This window comes from Coenobita brevimanus, chromosome 72 (assembly GCF_032717465.1).
Source record: "Coenobita brevimanus isolate Jiangsu-jjx chromosome 72, ASM3271746v2, whole genome shotgun sequence".
Classification (NCBI taxonomy): Eukaryota; Metazoa; Arthropoda; class Malacostraca; order Decapoda; family Coenobitidae; genus Coenobita; species Coenobita brevimanus.
In genome coordinates this window covers 15,045,382-15,064,803 of record NC_137025.1, presented here as the reverse complement: position 1 = coordinate 15,064,803, position 19,422 = coordinate 15,045,382, and the positions used below count along the sequence as shown (strand labels likewise).

Below are 19,422 nucleotides of genomic sequence, written 5' to 3'. Positions count from 1 at the left end.
CAGTGAAGAACAACATAAATGAGGAGTCTCGTGGACAAGGGGCGAATGTGCCACCCCCATCAAAAATGAGTTATGCATGTTTTCCGATAGATGGAAGCACTGAAAATCTCGTGGTGAAGAGCGTTTTCCGATTCCGACCCATGTGGGTTCAGAATTCTAGGTTCAATCTCCCTTGTTTTGCACACGTGGAGGGGAGGAGGAGGGCGGGGAGGGTCTGTGATTTCAGAGCGGTAGGGGCGAATGTCGGCACGCACCCAGCCAATGGGCAAGCGGCTCCCTCTGTCAGAGTTAAAGGGCCGCCTCTCAGCCTATCAAACGCGCGCTAGCACCCCCGCTAGTCATCCCGCCAAGCACGTGAGTGAAGCCTGGCTTTGTTTATACTCCGATGACGTCCTCAACTACTAACCATTAGGCCCTCCCCCCTCCTCATCTTGGTGTGCAGTTGGAGTTATAAATAGTTGATGAGGATTATAACCTCATTGTGTCAGTCATTAACAATATAATGGTTATCATACACACAATAAAACAACCTTTTGCCGATAAGGAGATGAAATTATTTAATTAATAATTATAGGAAAAATATTAATTATAGGAATTTTTGGCTGAAAATTTCACAATATCTTAGTTTCATTTACATCTAATACAGGAATGAATTTCAAGTTGATTGAACAATAATTACTATATGGTGAAAAAACACCATCGCGTGTTTTACCGTGTGTGTGTGTGTGTGTGTGTGTGTGTGTGTGTGTGTGTGTGTGTGTGTGTGTGTGTGTTTTTCATTTTTTCCTGTAGTATAAATTTGCCTCTTCCAGAGGATTCTAATGATATATAATAACATGCTATTCTATAATATTCTATGTCTGCCACCTATTCCTGAACTTTAAACACTCATAACTATAAAAAAAAAAAATGGTGCATTCGCCCCTTGTCCACGAGACGCCTCAAATGTAGATACCGTGGAAATGGGAGAAGGCAGGGCTGAAGTGATATATATGAAATTAGAAGCTGGAGAGAAAGTCAAGTGAGATACAGCGGTAGTGTATGTTCCCCCTAAGACAAGAGCATGGAATGATGACGAATACCATGAGATGTTGTCAGATATGGCTAGCTGTTTACAAAAAATAAGTGAGAAAAGCAATAATATAATTTTGGTGAGTGACTTTAACTGTAAAGAGGTGAACTGGGAGGAATGGGACTCAGGAGGCAGCGAGGACTCGTGGGGCACTATATTATTAAATATCTATCTATCTATCTATCTATTGCCTGACGCCTCAATCCCGTTTGGGGTGGCCACAAACAAATCGCCTCCAAGTCGCCCTGTCCCCCGCCATTTCACTGCCCTGCTCCCACTCACACCCCCCTCTCTCATATACCTCTCCACCCCATCCCTCCATCTCATCCTCGGTCTCCCCCTCCCTCTTCCACCCTCCACCTCACTCACATACACTCTCTTTGTCAGTCTTTCACCCTCCATCCTCTCCACATGGCCAAACCACCTCAGTGTGTTATTAAATATAATAATGAATAATGTGATGACGCAATGGGTCAGAGAAGAGACGCGGTTCTGAGGTGAGGACACACCAGCAAGGTTAGATTTACTGTTTATCAAAGAACCCGATGTAACAGAATCATTGAAATATTTCTGTCCTATAGGAAAAAGTGATCAAGTGGTCATTGAGTTCCAGATGATAATAGGGAACGTCGAGCCAAGAGACGAGCTTCATAGACAGGGAAGATACAACTTTGGGAAAGCTAATTTCACAGGACTGAGAAACTTTTTTGAAAATGCAGATTGGAGAAAATTCAGAGAAACAAGAGAGATACAAAGGAAGTGGGATATCTTTCTAGACCTCTACAATTTGGGAGTGGAAAAATTTTTACCAAGGGTAAGAGGGAAAGAAAACAGGAAAAAGGAGTGGTTTAATAGAAGGTGTATGATAGCAAAAAAAGAAAGAGATAAGGCGTGGAACAACTGGAGAAAGAGGGGCAACACCAGAACAAAGGAAAAATATAAAAGAACTGGAAATGATTACACAAGAATACGAAGAGAAGAAGAAAGTAAATTTGAAAAAAGTATAATAGACAAATGCAAGGATAAACCCAAACTGTTCTACAGATTTCTATCTATCTATCTATTGCCAGACGCCTCAATCCCGTTTGGGGTGGCCACAAACAAATCGCTTCCAAGTCGCCCTGTCCCCCGCCATTTCACTCCCCTGCTCCCAACTCACACCCCCCTCTCTCATATACCTCTCCACCCCATCCCTCCATCTCATCCTCGGCCTCCCCCTCCCTCTTCCCCCCTCCACCTCACTCACATACACTCTCTTCGTCAGTCTTTCACCCTCCATCCTCTCCACATGGCCAAACCACCTCAGTGTGTTCCTCATAACGCTTCCTATCACATCCACATCCACACCACAACGCTCCTTTATATCCTCATTCGTCAGCCTGTCTCTCCACGTGAAACCACAGGCTCCTCTTAAATAACTCAATTCCACTGCTCTCACTCTTGACTTCTGTCCTTCCAACAATGTCCAAGCTTCACTTCCGTACGTTAGAGTTGGTATCACAATACTGTCATGTAGTAACTTTTTCACTTCCATGCTCACTTCCCTGTTTCTTATCACTGCTTTCAAAGAACCAGCAACCTTTCTTCCCTGCTGTACCCTTTCAAGCACTTCACCCTCCAAACCTCCATCCTTACTCATCACACTACCCAAGTACTTAAACATACTCACATTTTCCAATTCCTCACCATCCAACCTCGCTGTACATTCACTAACTTCACCTCTCTCAAAGACCATCACTTTACTCTTCCCTACATTCACCTTTAGATTCCGTTTCTTACACACTCTCTCAAACTCATCCACCAAGCCTTGCAGCTCCCCTTCGTCTTCACTCAACAACACAGTATCATCTGCAAACAACAGTACAGGGAGTTTCCAAACACTATCCTCTCTCACCAGGGCCACTCCATCCACTACCCTGCCTTGTACCTCTTTTATTACCCCATCCATGTACAGATTGAACAACCATGGAGACATGACACAACCCTGTTTGAAACCAACTTTCAAAGAGAAAAATTCACTTAGTTCACCATCCACACGCACTGCAGCCTTCGCATCATCGTACATACTCTTCACAGCATTCAATAACTTCCCATCTACTCAATATATTGTTAACACTTTCCACAATCCTTGTCTACAGATTTGTTAATGGCAAATTGAAACAAAGGGAAGGAATCACTAAATTGAAAGTAGAAGGAGAGGTCTATAAAGATGCAGCAATGCAAGCTGAAATAATGAACAAATGTTTCCAATCAGTTTTCACTAATGAAAAAGAGTTTGTGGAAGGGGAGGGAGTGACTAGAAATGTACTGGTGATAAAAGATATAAAAGTGGAGGTACAGGAAGTCTACAAATTATTGGAAACTCAAGATGTAAGGAAAGCCCCAGGACCTGATGGAATTTCTAATTGGGTACTGAAGGAATGCAGAGAACAACTGGCAGATAAAATTCACAGTTTAATCATGTGTTCTCTGGAAGAGGGGAAAGTGCCACAAGAATGGAAGAGGGCAAATGTGGTACCAATTTATAAGGGAGGAAACAGGGAAGAACCCCTGAATTATAGACCAGTGTCTCTAACCAGCATGGTCGCAAAATTGTGCGAGAGAATCCTGAAAGACAGATGGATAATATGTCTAGAAGAGACGAATATTTTGGCTGAATGTCAGTTTGGATTCAGAAGTGGAAGGTCATGTGTTTCTAACTTGTTGAGCTTTTACTCAAGAGCGATTGAAGTGGTACAGGTGAGAGATGGTTGGGTGGATTGTGTGTATTTAGACTTAGAGAAGGCCTTTGACAAGGTACCTCATAAGAGACTAATGTGGAAACTAGAATATATAGGAGGACTGAAGGGGAAACTCCTGGAATGGATGACAGACTTTTTGAGAGACAGACAAATGAGGACAGTTATAAAGGATAGGATGTCTGGATGGAGGGAAGTAACAAGTGGAGTCCCCCAAGGCTCGGTGTTGGCGCCAGTAATGTTCCTGATTTACGTAAATGATATGGTAGATAGAGTGAACAGTTATGCAAGTCTGTTTGCTGATGATGTAAAGATCTTGAGGAAGATAGAGGCTGAGGAGGATTGTCAAATGCTGCAGGAGGATCTGGATAGGATACATGAATGGAGCCAGAAGTGGGAAATGAAATTTAATGTGAAGAAATGTAAAATATTGGAAATGGGTAAAAGTACCAGGAGGCCATCAATGAATTATTTTTGGGGTAATGAATTAATCACTAAAATGAGAGAAGAGAAAGACTTAGGAGCGCTGGTCCAAGATAGTTTGCCACCTGAAAAGCACATTAATAAGATAGTTAGAGAGACTTATAAACTCCTGACTAACATAAGAGTAGCATTTCATTACAGTATATGGATGAGGAGATGATGGAAATATTGATAGTGGCCATGATCCGCCCCAGGTTAGAATATGCAGCAGTAGTGTGGTCCCCACACAAAAAGAAAGATATAAACAAGATTGAGAGAATACAAAGAACAGCAACCAAAATGGTCCCCAGTCTGGCAGATCTGTCATAAAGAGAGAGGCTGGAGAAGCTGGATTTGCCTTCCTTAGAGGAAAGGAAAAAGAGGGGAGACATGATTGCAGTGTTCAGGACCATGGTGGGAGTAGATAAAATTGACCGAGAAGATCTGTTTTTATGGGATAAGAGAGCAACAAGAGGACACGGAATGAAATTGAAAAAGTCAAGCTGCTTGAAGGATATCAAGAAATATAGCTTTCCTTACAGAAGTATAGATTTATGGAATAGCCTGGACAAAGAGATCATCCAGTCTAAAAACTTAAATGAGTTTAAAGTTAAATCTGACTTACTGAGAAACAGCGATGGGAACCCACGAGCATAGCATATTTCGTGTGTATCTCAATTAGGTATATTGGGTAAATACATAAGTATTTGGAATGACTTAGACAAAAAGGTGGTGCAGGAGAAAAACATTCATGTGGGTAAAAGTAAACTAGATAAATGTGGATATGGAGACAGGACAACACGAGCATCGCTCAATTCCTGTATACTACAAATAGGTAAATACACACTCCCCTAAGAGGCCTGTGCTTGTAAAACAACACACACACACACACACACACACACACACACACACACACACACAAACACACACACACACACACATTTTCCTAATAGCCCTGTGCTTGTAAAACACACACACATATACATGCACCCAAACACCTATAGTCTGTATTTTTCCAGTAATTTGTCTATCCGAAGACAGGAATTTATTCTGTAAAATAAAGAAATGTTCATTAAAACAGTCATAGCAAGATTATGTTTGTACATATTCTAAAACAGTTTACCACCCAGTACTTACAACACTTTTCTACATATAATCATACTAATCACGTTCTAACAATTGAAAACTAATCACGTTCTTACAATTGAAACTGTTTGTTCTGAAGGAACAAAGTTTTGCAGGGTTAAAAAATGCTGATTCTTTTTCCATTTGATTCATAAATATTTTTCACCCACACATATTCAAGCTAGTTTAATAGGATTAATACAGAATAATCTTTGAAGATTACTCTACCTACCCATATCATTATTTTTTGCAAATATCGCACTCTCTTCCAATAAACTTGAATTATTATATTTTTTTGCAAAATGTCCGAAATTTGGGCGCAGTCCGAAGTTATGGTGTTTTACGGTATGCAATAAACTGATAGAATAATGAACAAAAACTTATACCCTGTTTCCCGATAACACTGGCGAAATTCACTAATACAGTCAAGTCATCTATGGTGCATGCTTCTATGGCACGGTTTTCTATGACATGGCAAAAAAAAAGAAAAAAAAAAAAAAAAAAAAAAAAAAAAAGTATAAACTATACCTATGGCGCGGGTGAGGCAAGGTTTGAAACACGCAGGCAAATTCCTCTGGCGGCCGCCGTTCAAGACCCGCTCAGTGTGTAGGCAGACCGCTTGTTATCTGATCTCTCCCGTTTTTTGTGCCTATTGTTACATATTGTGCACTTTATTATTTATTGGTTAGTGTTGAATTTCTGTGTAATACATGCACTGACTGATTGCTTGATTGTGTGCATGTGTACAGTGGGGAAAAATGGAGAAAAGTGGGGTGAAAAGGAGGACTTTGGGTGAACATCCAGAACCACATTGCATTTTCCCGTAGGTTTAGTTATAGACACGGTTTTCTATGACACGGGCGCGGTCCAGAACCAATTAACCTGCACCTTAGGCGACTTGACTGTATGATAATTATGGTGGCTGCGTACAACGACCCTGTGCATACAAGGTACCTCCCACGGAAGCTGACAGTCTGACATTTGAAACAAGACGGCCACCCCGTGTTTACATTTGCTGTGATCATCTCCCATTTGTTCAGTTTCGTGTGTGCAAGGCCACTGAAACATCACTGCTATCACCATATAACACTGCAAGTGTGCAATGAACAGTGCAGTATGCAACACTGTATTGAACTTTTTGTGTGAAATACTGAAAACCATGACTTTGAAATCATGTCTGGCAAGGATACTATCTCTAATGGAAAGTTTGGTGCTACTGAGGTTGCTGAGGGCAAGCCTAAAAGGATGTGCTCTTTTTAGATTTTAGGTTAAGTGGCCTTTGGCCTCCTCCCTATCCCCAATAAACCCATGTTTTACTGACTGTTGTATATGAAAAATTGTTATGCAATGAGTTTTCATCTAATGTAACCCCACCATATACCAAGGTGTGACTGTAATTATCCTTAAACACTTGGATCCAGGATTTTTATTTTTATTGCTATTATTTCATATAATTTTATTCAACTGCTGAAGTATCTTCATACACCCCTAACACCATGTAAAGTTTTTTTATAGCTACTGTACTCACCCATCATCTCTGCCTTCAGCTTCTCATTTCGTTCTTCAATCATGGGTGGCAACCTCTGCAAGAAAAAAATAAAACGTAGATTCATCAACAATATTTTACATAAAGACTGCTAGACTATACAGAATCCTACAGTGTAATAGATACAAATAAATAAATAAATAAATAAATAAGGGGGAGAGGGTTAGAGAGTAGGTAGGTAAATGGGCTGGGACTATGTGGTCATGTGTCTGATCCCAACCACAGCAAGGAAGTTTCTTGATTTGAATTTTGTTATCATCTTCTTTACTGCTTTTCTAATGGGTGCAATTAGGAAATCAAACACTTTCCTGGAGTTTTGCTGGCTAGTATTAGAAACTAACAAAGCATAACTAAAGTCTTAACTGGCTTAATGCATGTCTTGGACTGTTCCAACTTTTCTGCAAAGTATACAACAAACCTTACGAAGGTACTGTAGTAATTTTTCTAACTATACCACCAACACAGCACTTCTGGCAATACCACTGCATCAACCCTAAATGTTATTTCATTAACACAACACAATGCTGATGGTGGACAATGGTCAAATGGCAATGATACAATGTCAATTACAAATGGCAGTAGAGATGCTGAACAAAAGTGCTGAATGGCATATACTCCTTCATCTACATCAATGTTAGTTTGTATACAACCATAATTCACATCAGTGGAGCTGAGAATGGTTACGTAACATTAGCAACTGTATGAAAGCATGCTGTAATTAGTTCCCCATGCTACCCATCATGACATTCCTCTTAAAAAGTACAGCCTAAACCAGATATCATGTGAAGAGCAAACGATCACCCAGCTGTTCAATGTGCCACACTGACAAGACAATAACTATAATAATTTTGCAAATAACATATTATTTGGATTTTTTTTACCAAAAATGATTATACAAAATCTGGGGTGCTAGGATGAGTTCCTGCAAAGTTTCACCAGAATTTGCCCATACATCTAGGTGGAGTAGCTGGATAAACCCTTGTATGGACAGACTATCTATCTATCTATTGCCAGATGCCTTAATCCCATTTGGGGTGGCCACAAACAATTCGCCTCCACGTCACCTGGTCCCCCGCCATTTCACTGCCCTGCTCTCAACTCACACCCCCCTCTCTCATATACCTCTCCACTCCATCCCTCCATCTCATCCTCAGCCTCTCCTTCCCTCTCCCCCCCCTCCACCTCACTCACATACACTCTCCTTGTCAGTCTCTCACTCTCCATCCTCTACACATGGCCAAACCACCTCAGCGTGTTCCTCCTAACACTTCCGATTACATCCACATCCACACCACAACATTCCTTTATATCCTCATTTGTCAGCCTGTCTCTCCATGTGACTCCACAGGCTCCTCTTAAAAAACTCATTTCCACCACTCTCACTCTTGACTTGTGTCCTTCCAACAACGTCCAAGCTTCACTTCCATATGTCAGAGTTGGTGTAACAATACTGTCATGTAGTAACTTTTTCACTTCCATGCTCACTTCCCTGTTTCTTATCACTGCTTTCAATGAACCAGCAACCTTTCTTCCTTGTTGTACCCTTTCAAGCACTTCACCCTCCAAACTTCCATCCTTACTCATCACACTACCCAAGTACTTAAACGTACTCACATTTTCCATTTCCTTACCATCCAACCTCCCTGTACATTCACTGACTTCACCTCTCTCAAAGACCATCACTTTACTCTTCCCTACATTCAACTTTAGATTCCGTTTCTTACACACTCTCCCAAACTCATCCATCGAGCCTTGCAGCTCCCCTTCGTCTTCACTTAACAACACAGTATCATCTGCAAACAACAGTGCGGGGAGTTTCCAAACACTACCCTCTCACTAGGGTGACTCCAACATCCACTACCCTACCTTGTATCTCTTTTATTACCCCATCCATGTACAGATTGAACAACCATGGAGACATGACACATCCCTGTTTCAACCCAACCTTCAAAGAGAAAAATTCACTCAGTTCACCATCCACATACACTGCAGCCTTAGCACCCTCATACATACACTTCACAGCATTCAAAAACTTCCCATCTACTCCATATGTTCTTAATACTTTCCACAGTCCTTGTCTATCCACCCTGTCATATGCTTTCTCCAAATCCATGAAGGCCGCATACAACTTCTTTCCCTTCTCTAGAAACTTTTCCACTAAAGATCTAAGAATGAATATCTTATCTACACAACCTCTTCCCTTCCTAAAACCTCCATGTTCTTCTCCAACTAATTCCTCTGTTATTTCCCTAACTCTGTCAATAAGTATCCTACCATACACTTTCCCTATTACACTAAGAAGACAAATGCCCCTATGATTACCACACACTTCTTTTTCCCATTTTCCTTTGTACAAGGGAATAATTATACCTGACTTCCAATCCTCCGGGACTCTACCTTCCTCCCAGGCCAATCTGCACATCTTCCACATCCATTCTACTATCGTCTCTCCCCCATGCTTCAGCATTTCACCACACACTCCATCAATTCCTGGGGCTTTCTCCAATTTGACTTTCTTCACTGCTTCCACAACTTCTATCCTACTGATTCCTTCCTGTCTTCTCACCTCCCTTCTTCTCCCAGCCATTCCCCAGCCACTTATACTCGCATTACTTCCGTTCTCTATGTTCAACAATTCCTTTAAGTGTTCTCTCCATCTGCTCACTTTTTTTCTCCCTTCTCCACTAGTAATCTACCATTTTTATCTTTCACTCCCCTACTAACTTCACTGCCACCCTGTCTTACTCTCTTCACCTCTTTCCAGAACATTTTCTTATGGTCCCTCCACTTTACACTCAAATTCCTTCCAAATTCCTCATCCACTCTCTTCTTACTCTCCCTTACTAATCTTTTCACCTCTCTCTTCCTTTCTACATGTAACTCTCTCTTCCGCCTCTCAACTTCTTCCACGCCCCTGTTTCTCATCCATTCATTGTATGCTTTCTTCTTTTGTGCCACAGCCAGTCTCACCTCTTCATTCCACCATGCTGTTCCTTGCACCCCCTTCTGTCTTCTCTTCACCCCACACACATCACATGCTACACATATTTCTTCTGTGAATATCTTGCACACATTTTCCACGTCACCCATCTGCTCCAATTCATATTTACCCAATCGTTCCTCCACTTCTCTCTTATATTCTGTCTTTTTCTTATCCTCTGGTAACCTTTCCACTCTCCTTGCAACTACTCCTTCCTCCCGTCCTTCTCTTCTTCTATTTCTCCATCTTACTTGGATCTTGATTCTGGCCACCACCCAGTAGTGGTCAGAAAGTCCACTCCCCCAACCTCTGTATGCTCTTGCATCCATTACACATCTTCGCATCCTTTCATCCACACACACATAATCAATCACTGCCTTCCTTTCATTCAGTTCACCACCCATCCTTCTCATCACTCGCTGTGTACACCTGTGGATATTTTGTGCCTGAAGAGGGTATTGGCTATCACCAACCCCCTCCCGGCACAAATGTCCACTAACACACTGCCATTCTCATCTATCTCAGCAGGCACACCCCACTCACCAAGTATTCCATCCACCTTCACATTCCCTACTTTACCATTCATATCACTAATCAAAAACATGCTCTCATTCCTTCCAAACTTTTCCATGCACACTTCCACATTTGTCCAGAACTCTTCTCTCCCTCTGCTTGCACGATCTTGGGTTGGCGCATACACGCACACAATTGCCCAAATTTGTATTCCAACTTTCAATCTTACCCACACAATCCTTGAGCCAACTGATCCATGCTCTCTTATGTTTCTTCCATCTTTTACTCACAACAATACACACTCCTTCTTTTGCCCTCTCATTCTCACCTACTCCTGCACATATACCCCATCAATACTCCCATTCTCTCGTACTCTCTCCTCTCCATTTAGTTTCAGTTACTCCAAATACATCCACTTTCCCACAGACAATGGTCCATTATTACCCGGTATATACGATACATACATGAATAGCAGCACGTGCACTGTGACATGAGGGGTCAAGCTCTAAGACTCTCTGGTAGTCCTTGAGGGCTTCATCTAGCTGATTCTCTTCCTCTCTCAAGGTTGCCCGGCGCAGTATTACCTTTGTATACCCTTCGTCCAGCTCCACTGCACGAGTGCAATCACGAATTGCATCCTTCTTGTGATTCTGAAATAACAAATATTAGTGTGTAATTTTATGTCCTGCAACCCAGAAAATCCATTACTTTTTGAGTGGTAAGTATAAAACCAAAATTACTCATCTAGTGATCTAGTGGGTTAAAGTGCTTCATCAAGATATGTCTCTTGTAGAATTTAAATCTAAGAGACGGTTAGGGTTTACTGCTATACATACTGATGCTCAGGAGAGTGAATGGTCACTCATTTTAAATGTCTGGACTAATTAGCCCAGCCACAGACCTCTATGCTCCTGATGGTGTAATCAAGGATTGGATGATTGATAGATATGTAGACAGATACATTTTTGAAAACTAGAAACACAGACTCTAGTTACCAACCAGCCTAGACCTGGCTGCAGCTCTGTTGCCATACAGGATGGCACGGTCCTTTGGGAAGGAAAGTGGGCAGTTGCGGAGTCCTGCTGTGTAGTCCAAGACTGCTTCTGCATATTTCCCAGACTTAAAGTTGACGTTGCCACTTTCTTTGTATTTTAGGCTTTCTTCCTGTCGCTTCTGTAAGGGTGATACAAAAGGCAGAAATAGTGTACAGTAACTGGTAAGAAATTACTTTGGTGAAGAGATTAAAAGTAATTATTGTACAAGAGCAAGTATTTCTATGGCCACTAAATATACTGAATTCAGTCTGATTATGTAATTTGTATTATACTCTTGCTTTCCCAAGATGATTTTATTCAGCTAAGAAAAGCAACTAAGGAGTAACTGGGTTAATGGGGGTTACATCCAACCACAGTTTGAAAAGTTTCTCCAAAGCTGAATAAAATTGTCTGGATACCAAAAATGAAATTTTTAAATGTTATCAGAGTGAAACTCTTAATGCCAGTTATACCAATTTTCATGTTTTGCATGCATCTAGAGTCCACTGGTTCTCAAACTGGGAGTCATGCCCCCAAGGGGGTCATGAGAGGATTTTAGGGGGACTATGGCAGGCTAGTGTTATAAAGTCAGAATGTGTCCATTAAATTACACTTAAAGGCCTCTTGCCAGTTTCCACAACATATTTATGTGAGTCTGGTTTCTCCACCCTTTCTATACATAAAATGTAAATGCCGAAACCGGTTGGATGTGGACCCAGTGACTCGACCTCAAATCTATCAACTGACTGAATGCAAACAGTGTCATCCATCCCATTGATGCGTAATAAAATATGTATTCTGATTGACAGCATAAGCATTAAAATACATGGAGAGCACCAAAACAGATTTTTTCATCATTATTTGTGAGGGACTTGAGGGGAAAACTGAAGGGGGAACAATGCAGATGTTAAGATCCCCACAAGTGGAGAATGAAGTGAAAAAGTTTGAGAAGGAAGGATCTAGACAAAGAAACCTGGAAATATAAGGTATAAAAATATTTTCAAATGTACCTATTAAGTAAAAAATACCTAGCAAACATGAAGATTTAGAAGTACAGAGATCCTATTATGTCATCATTTTCATCACCTTACTCTCTCCTACCAACCTTATGACAGGGGAATGCTGTCATACAACATCCTCTAAGGTACTCTGTCTGATCGTGCTTAACTCACTCTTGTTGCCCATTTCCCTTGACTTTCTTCCTTAGTTTTGTACTACAACGTACAATGTTCACCTCTCTTTTACATCATTTGTTTTCCTAATTCAGTTACAAAAGGCCCTTGCACAATTACTGGCAGATGATGAAACTGCTACAGTATACAATGGTAAAGCTTTAACATTAGGAGTACGAAAAGTCCTACATCTTTCATGTGCTTTGTTTTGTTCGTTTATAAAGGTTCCAACAATGCTAACATGCAACAGCCTTGATCACCTAATGGTGGCTCTCTATGCTGCACAATCTCTGGCAGCCTCTCTATTCAGTCTCTTATTCCTAAGGTCATACTCTATGACCTTGTCCCAAGTCTATTACAGTCTGCCTCTCACAACATTATCCTCAAAAATAACATCTCTTATCCTCTGCACCCAGCTACCATCCTCCATCCTCTTCACATGCCCAAACCATCTTATTCTAAACTTTATCACAAAACTAATTCATTCAAGTCCCGTCTTCTTTTCAACTATTCATATGCAATCCTAACCCTCAGGCCTGTCATTCAAGGATGCACTACAAATTCACCTAACCATTTTCACCTCTGTATCTTTGAACCTACATATATCCTCCTCTTTCACTACCATAAAGCATTACACTCCTAACACATGCTGCATACAGGGTACAGTATCTATAACAGTAGCTACAGTAGAATAAGATAAGTATGAACCTATCTTTGGGAACAAGTTACTGGATATAATCTCTAACCTCGTGAGTACTAGATATCCTTGCTGATCTGGTAGTACAGTACTGCCTTATGGTAAAATAAATATGATTATGCTAACATAGTGAAATGGTCAAGTATCAACCAAATCCCATTTACTTTGGTTCACTACAGAACTGGACATTCTCCTCAGAGGGATAGTGATAGCTAGAACTGACACTTCCTCGCACTGGCAAAATTATTTCGTACAACTACATGGTGTTCTTGTCCTTACACAATTCCAGCCAGCCATCATCAAATCCTATGTCACCCCATAAGGAGTGTTAGGAGCCCGGGGATAGGCAAGTTTGTCCTGACATTTAAGATGAAAGAGACTAGCCTTACTCATCCTTGAGTTGCATTACATGAGCAACAAACCCCACCATCCTTTGGATAATAATCTTTCTATCTGTTGCCAGAAGCCTTAATCCCATACGGAGTGGCCACAAACAAATCACCTCCACGTTGCCCAGTCCCCCGCCATTTCACTGGTCTTCTGCTTCTCAAAAGCTCAAGTTCTGCTATAGGGAATTCACTAGAGCTCGACACACATATGCTGTACATTATTTTTACAATGACAAGCATTGTGACATATCTTTTGTGGTAGGTGAGGGTGCTCACCATCCACTCACTCAATGTAGTGCTGCTCTTGGGTGTCTGCCCTTACCTCTCCTCCAACCTTCTTTCCTTCTATCCTCTTCTGTCTTGCTTTCCTTCAGTCTTTCCTCGTCCTTCTGCCTACGGGTGACTTTACACTCCCTCTTCTGTCTTTCTTTCCTTCATTCTTTCCTCTTCCTTCTGTCTGTGGGTGACTCTACACTGAATGACAAGCCAAATGGTTTCCTGTACACCAGGAAACCATTTACTACGTTGGGTGGTAACAATATAGCCAAATTTTGGCGCCTGGTGGTTTAGTGGGTAATTATTGCGCTCCAGTTGGATTGAGCTGGTGAAAGTTTATATCCAAGGGATGGTTGGGGTTTATTGTGTAGCACGGGCCGAACAGGGTAGTACTCCCGAGGGGAATGGGAATGGTGGTGATAGGGAGAGCTGGAGCTCCTGTTTCACTAGCTATCTAACCATCCCCCTTTGCTGACCTTTTCAGTGTGACAGTAACATGGAGAGTAGACCAGCATACTCTCCCAAACATTTCCTCTAACTATCTATGCACTACACCACATGCACTTTACATTTCACACAACGTATCCCACTACGTTACAGGGGTTGGCGCCAGCAAGGGCATGCGGCCAGAAAACTTTGCCCCCGCTACCTAGTGGCGGACTTCTGGGGGGAGGCGTGGCGGGGGTTCCGCCGGCATAGATCATGGGTCCAGGGCGAGATGGGGCTCGGGCCTGTGCTAGAGGGTACAGGGCATTGCGGTTCCCAGGCTGCCGCTTCCGCCCAATAGAGAGGGGCCCGAACCTGGGAGTAGCGTCCCAGGAGGCTGCCCTATCAGTGGGTGTATAATGGCGGGATAGTTGCAGTGCCAAGACGCGCTTGGAGGGTGTCCCTGCAGCTGTCCTGGCAGGGTGCCCCGAGGCCACTACCACAGCCACTGGTAAGCTGGTGGGCTAGGGGTCCCAGATCCATTGCCTGGACCTGGGATTGTGCGGTGAGTGGGACCTGTGCTGTGTCTGTCCCCATTTATTAATACTGAAGATGACAAAACAAAAAAGGTTTCAAAGCAAGCCTGAGGACAGTAAATCACCCATGGGGATGAGGGTGGGTTCATGGAATGTGGGAAGTTTGAGGGGAAGAGCAGGGGAAGTCGTTGAGGCATTCAGTAGGAGGTGGGTGGACGTGGCGTGTTTGCAGGAAGTCCGGTACAGGGGTGGATCAGCCAGAAAGATTGTTGGGAAGGACTGTTGCTATAAGTTGTTTTGGCAGGGGAGGACAGACGGATATGGAGGTGTTGGTGTGATGGTTGCGGAGAAATGGGTGGAATATGTTATGAATGTTTTGAGAGTAAGCGATAGGATATTGGTTGTGAAAATTCTGTTGGGAAGAAAGATAGCTGTGATTATATCGGCATATGCTCCACAGGCAGGATTGGATGAATCAGAGAAAGATAGATTTTGGGATGATTTAATACGTGTAGTGGGTGGTATGCGGGATGATGAGATAGTGATTTTGGGAGGGGACTTAAATGGTCATGTAGGTGAAGCAGCCCAAGGTTATGAAGGAGTGCATGGGGGATGTGCATATGGTCTAAGGAATGCAGAAGGGGAAAGGATACTCGAGTTTGGGGAGGCAACGGACATGATTGTGTGCAACACATATTTTAGGAAAAGAGACAGTAGGTTAATTACGTATGAGTCTGGGGGAAATAGCAGTCAGATAGATTATTTTCTGGTTAGGAGGGCCGATAGGAGGTTAGTGAGGGATGCTAAAGTTATAGGAAGTGAGGAGTGTGTGCAGCAGCACAAACTATTGATTTGTGATATGGTGCTTAAAGAACAAATGATGAAAAAGAGGACTTATGTACCTAGGAGGAAAATATGGAAGCTGAAAAACCAAGTAGTAAGGGATGCCTTCTATAGCGAGTTGAGGAGAGTGGTGGCTGAACAGGGAGCTGTAGACAGAGGCGTTAATGAACAGTACAGAGCCCTCAAGAACAATTTCTTGAGAGTTACTGATGTAACATGCGGCTGGACAAGAGGACCACCAAGACATAAAGTAACTTGGTGGTGGGATGAGGGTGTAGAAGCTGCAATTAAGGAGAAAAGAAGGCTTTTCCGGGAATGGAAGAAGGGTGGTAGCAAAGAGGAATATTTGGCTGCCAAGCGTAGGGCTAGGAGAGAGGTATACAGGGCAAAGTCTGAGTCACAGAGACAATTACTTGATAACCTAAATCATGGGGAAAGGAAAAATATATTTAGGGTGGCAGGTCAGGTGAAGAGGGATAATCGGGATATCATAGGTGAGCAGTGTGTGAAGAATGATGAAGGAAGGGTAGTGGTGAACAGTGAGGATATTAAAGATGCATGGAGAAAGCATTATAACCGGTTGTTGAATGAGGAGTTTGACTGGGACAGGGAAGGTTTGGAGCCAGCAGATCCAGTGTCTGGCCCTTGGCCTTTGATTGATACTGCTACTGTGAGTGAGGCAATAGGCAGGATGAGGGTGGGGAAGGCAGCAGGTGTGTCTGGGTTGACTGCCGAAATGTTGAAGGCCTCAGGCGATATAGGGGTGAGTTTAGTCACTGACCTGATAAATAGGATTATTTATGAGTGTGTTGTCCCAGATGATTGGCTGAAGAGTGTAATTGTAAATGTGTATAAAGGGAAGGGTGATGCCCTGGAAAGAGGGAATTATAGAGGTATAAAGCTTTTAGATCAGATAATGAAGGTAATGGAGAGAGTTTTAGAAGGTATGATTAGAGAAAGAGTGAATATTGATGAGATGCAGTTTGGGTTTATGCCAGGTAGGGGGACCACTGATGCCATATTCATTGTTCGACAGCTTCAGGAAAAATATATTGGTAGGAGAAGGGATCTTTATTTTGTTTTTGTTGATTTGGAAAAGGCCTTTGACAGAGTCCCTAGAGAGGTGGTGAAGTGGGCAATGAGAAAGCTTGGCTTGGAGGAGTGGCTGGTTAGGGTGGTTATGGCCATGTATGTGGGTGCTCACACCCAGGTGAGAGTGAATGGAGATTTGAGTGATGAGTTTTCCGTGAATGTTGGTGTGCATCAGGGGTCAGTCTTGAGTCCCATGTTGTTTATCATGGTACTTGAAGCCCTTTCACGTGACTTTAGAAACGGACTCCCGTGGGAGTTGTTGTATGCTGATGATTTGGTGTTGATTGCAGAGAATGAAAGGGAGGCGGAGGAAAGGTTTAGGAAGTGGAGAGATGGTATGGGGCAAAAGGGTTTAAGGGTAAATGCAGATAAAACAAAAGTGATGATATCTAGGGTTGGTGGCGGTACTGTCAAAGACGAGGGAGAGTGGCCATGTGCAGTTTGCCACAAGGGCGTGGGAAGTAATTCCATCTTGTGCGGTGTGTGTGATAAATGGGTGCATAAGAGATGTAGTGGTATCAGAGGTAGACTGCGAGATAATGCTGATTTTATGTGTACGGCGTGCCGAGGTGAGCAGGTGGAGATCGTCAGACGTGAAAGAATTGAACTTGCTGGTGAATCTCTTGAGTGTGTGGAAGAGTTTTGTTATTTAGGAGACATGTTGTGTGCTGGAGGTGGGGCTGGAGCTAGCTCTGTGGCTAGGGTGAGAAGTGGTTGGAAGAAGTTCAGGGAGCTCTTGCCTCTCCTGACATTGAGGGGGCTCTCCCTACGTGCTAAGGGGTCTTTGTATGCAGCGTGTGTTAGGAGTGTAATGCTGTATGGCAGTGAGACCTGGGCAGTGAAGGAGGAAGACATTCGCCGGCTCAGACGTACAGAAATGACAATGATTAGGTGGATGTGCAGTGCGTCCCTGCGTCCAAGGCCTGGGGGGGCTGGGTTTACAATGGAGGAGTTGAGAGGTAGGATGGGACTGGAGTGTATTGGTGTTGTGATGAGGAGAGGTAGATCGAGGTGGTTTGGACATGTGGAGAGGATGGGGGATGATAGTTGGGTGAGGAAGGTGAGAAGTGTTAATATTGGGGGTGGGGTTATGAGGGGTAGACCGAGAAAGACATGGGACGAGGTCATTAAGTGTGACCTTAGGGTTAAGGGACTGAACAGGGAGGCTGCAATGGATCGTGCAGCATGGAGAGCCGCCATTAGGTGACCAAGGCCGACACATGCAAGCATGTTGGAGCCTTTAAAAACGAAAACGAAAACGAAAACGAAAACGTAATGCCACTCAGGGATGAGTGAGACTGGTCACTCTCATCTTAAATGTCAGGACTAACTGCCTAACCCCGGGCTCCTACACTCCTCGTGGGGCAATATAGGATTGGATGATGGATGGATGAATGGATGGATGTGACATCTCTCACGTACAGTACAAACTTTGTCAATAAAAAAAATATGGGAGTAGCAGTGACTAAACCCTACAATCATCCATCACAGTACCTCTCCCCAGGTCATAGCATTTTGAAAAAAGAAAGGCTTTCAATTGTCTCTTAATGAATTCAACAGAAAAGAGTTGTCTCATGGTCAATGGCAATCAATTATATAATCTAGGGGCTTTACACACAAAAGAATGATCAGAGAAAGGTGACTGGTGAATGGCTCCAGGTTTGTCAAGATGCAAGGAATCATCTTCACAACATAATATGACAGCTGGGTGTGCCAATGGGAGTTTTATCAATTCAGCAAGATACTTCAGTTCACCAAAATTAAAAACCCTGAATGTAATAAGACACAGTTTAAAATCAATTCTAGCTTTTACTGGTAACCAATGCAGCTCAACTGGGAATGGAGTAGCTGAGGTTCATGGGGGTTGACCAAAGATAAGCCTTGTTGCCCTGTATATTATTTGGAAGACCAATCCACAGTGAATTACAATAATCAACAAGATACAAGACCACTGCATGGACCAATGTGTATTCAGGAATTTTCTCACGGAGTACAGATTTCTGATATGCAAGTTACAGCCTCTGACAACTTAATATGTTCTTTGTAATTTAACTTTTGAATTAAAATAAACACCCAGATTTCGAACAGAAATGACTGGATGAAGCTGTGGTGCACCAATGTTCAAACCCCGGGCATTATCAGTGTCATCACCCCTTGTGTTTCCTCTGATGATAATTTCTATTTTACCATCATTCAACTTAAGTCTCCTTGCTATCCAAATCTTAATACAGTATCAGACATTAGAGATTCAAGCTTAGTCTTGGTATCATTAATATCTGACATTTAACATACAACTGAGTGTCGTCAGCATAAAAATGATAGGACACGTTGTGTGCATCAAGAAAAGACGATAAACTACTAGTGTACACTGGAAATAGAATTGGACCCAAAAATGATCCTTGAGGGACTCCAAAGAGAAGGGGAGCAGAATCAGAGAAGGCGTAATCAACAACCACTCTCTGAGATCTGTTTGACAGATACGACTTAAGGAGCAAAAGAGCACTGTCGCAAATTCCATAAA

At 42.6% G+C, this 19,422-nt stretch overlaps 1 protein-coding gene across 1 annotated transcript in view; it reads right to left on the bottom strand.

Annotated features, from left to right (window-relative positions):
• LOC145407262 (tetratricopeptide repeat protein 1-like) overlaps positions 1-19,422 on the bottom strand; it is an 83,860-nt gene that overhangs the window by 35,985 nt on the left and 28,453 nt on the right. The window contains exons 4-6 of the mRNA XM_080278298.1: positions 11,436-11,609; positions 10,901-11,086; positions 6,926-6,980 (exon numbers count right to left, since the gene is read on the bottom strand). Of these exons, the coding sequence (XP_080134424.1) occupies positions 6,926-6,980; positions 10,901-11,086; positions 11,436-11,609 (415 nt within the window). The remainder of the gene's footprint in view (positions 1-6,925; positions 6,981-10,900; positions 11,087-11,435; positions 11,610-19,422) is intronic.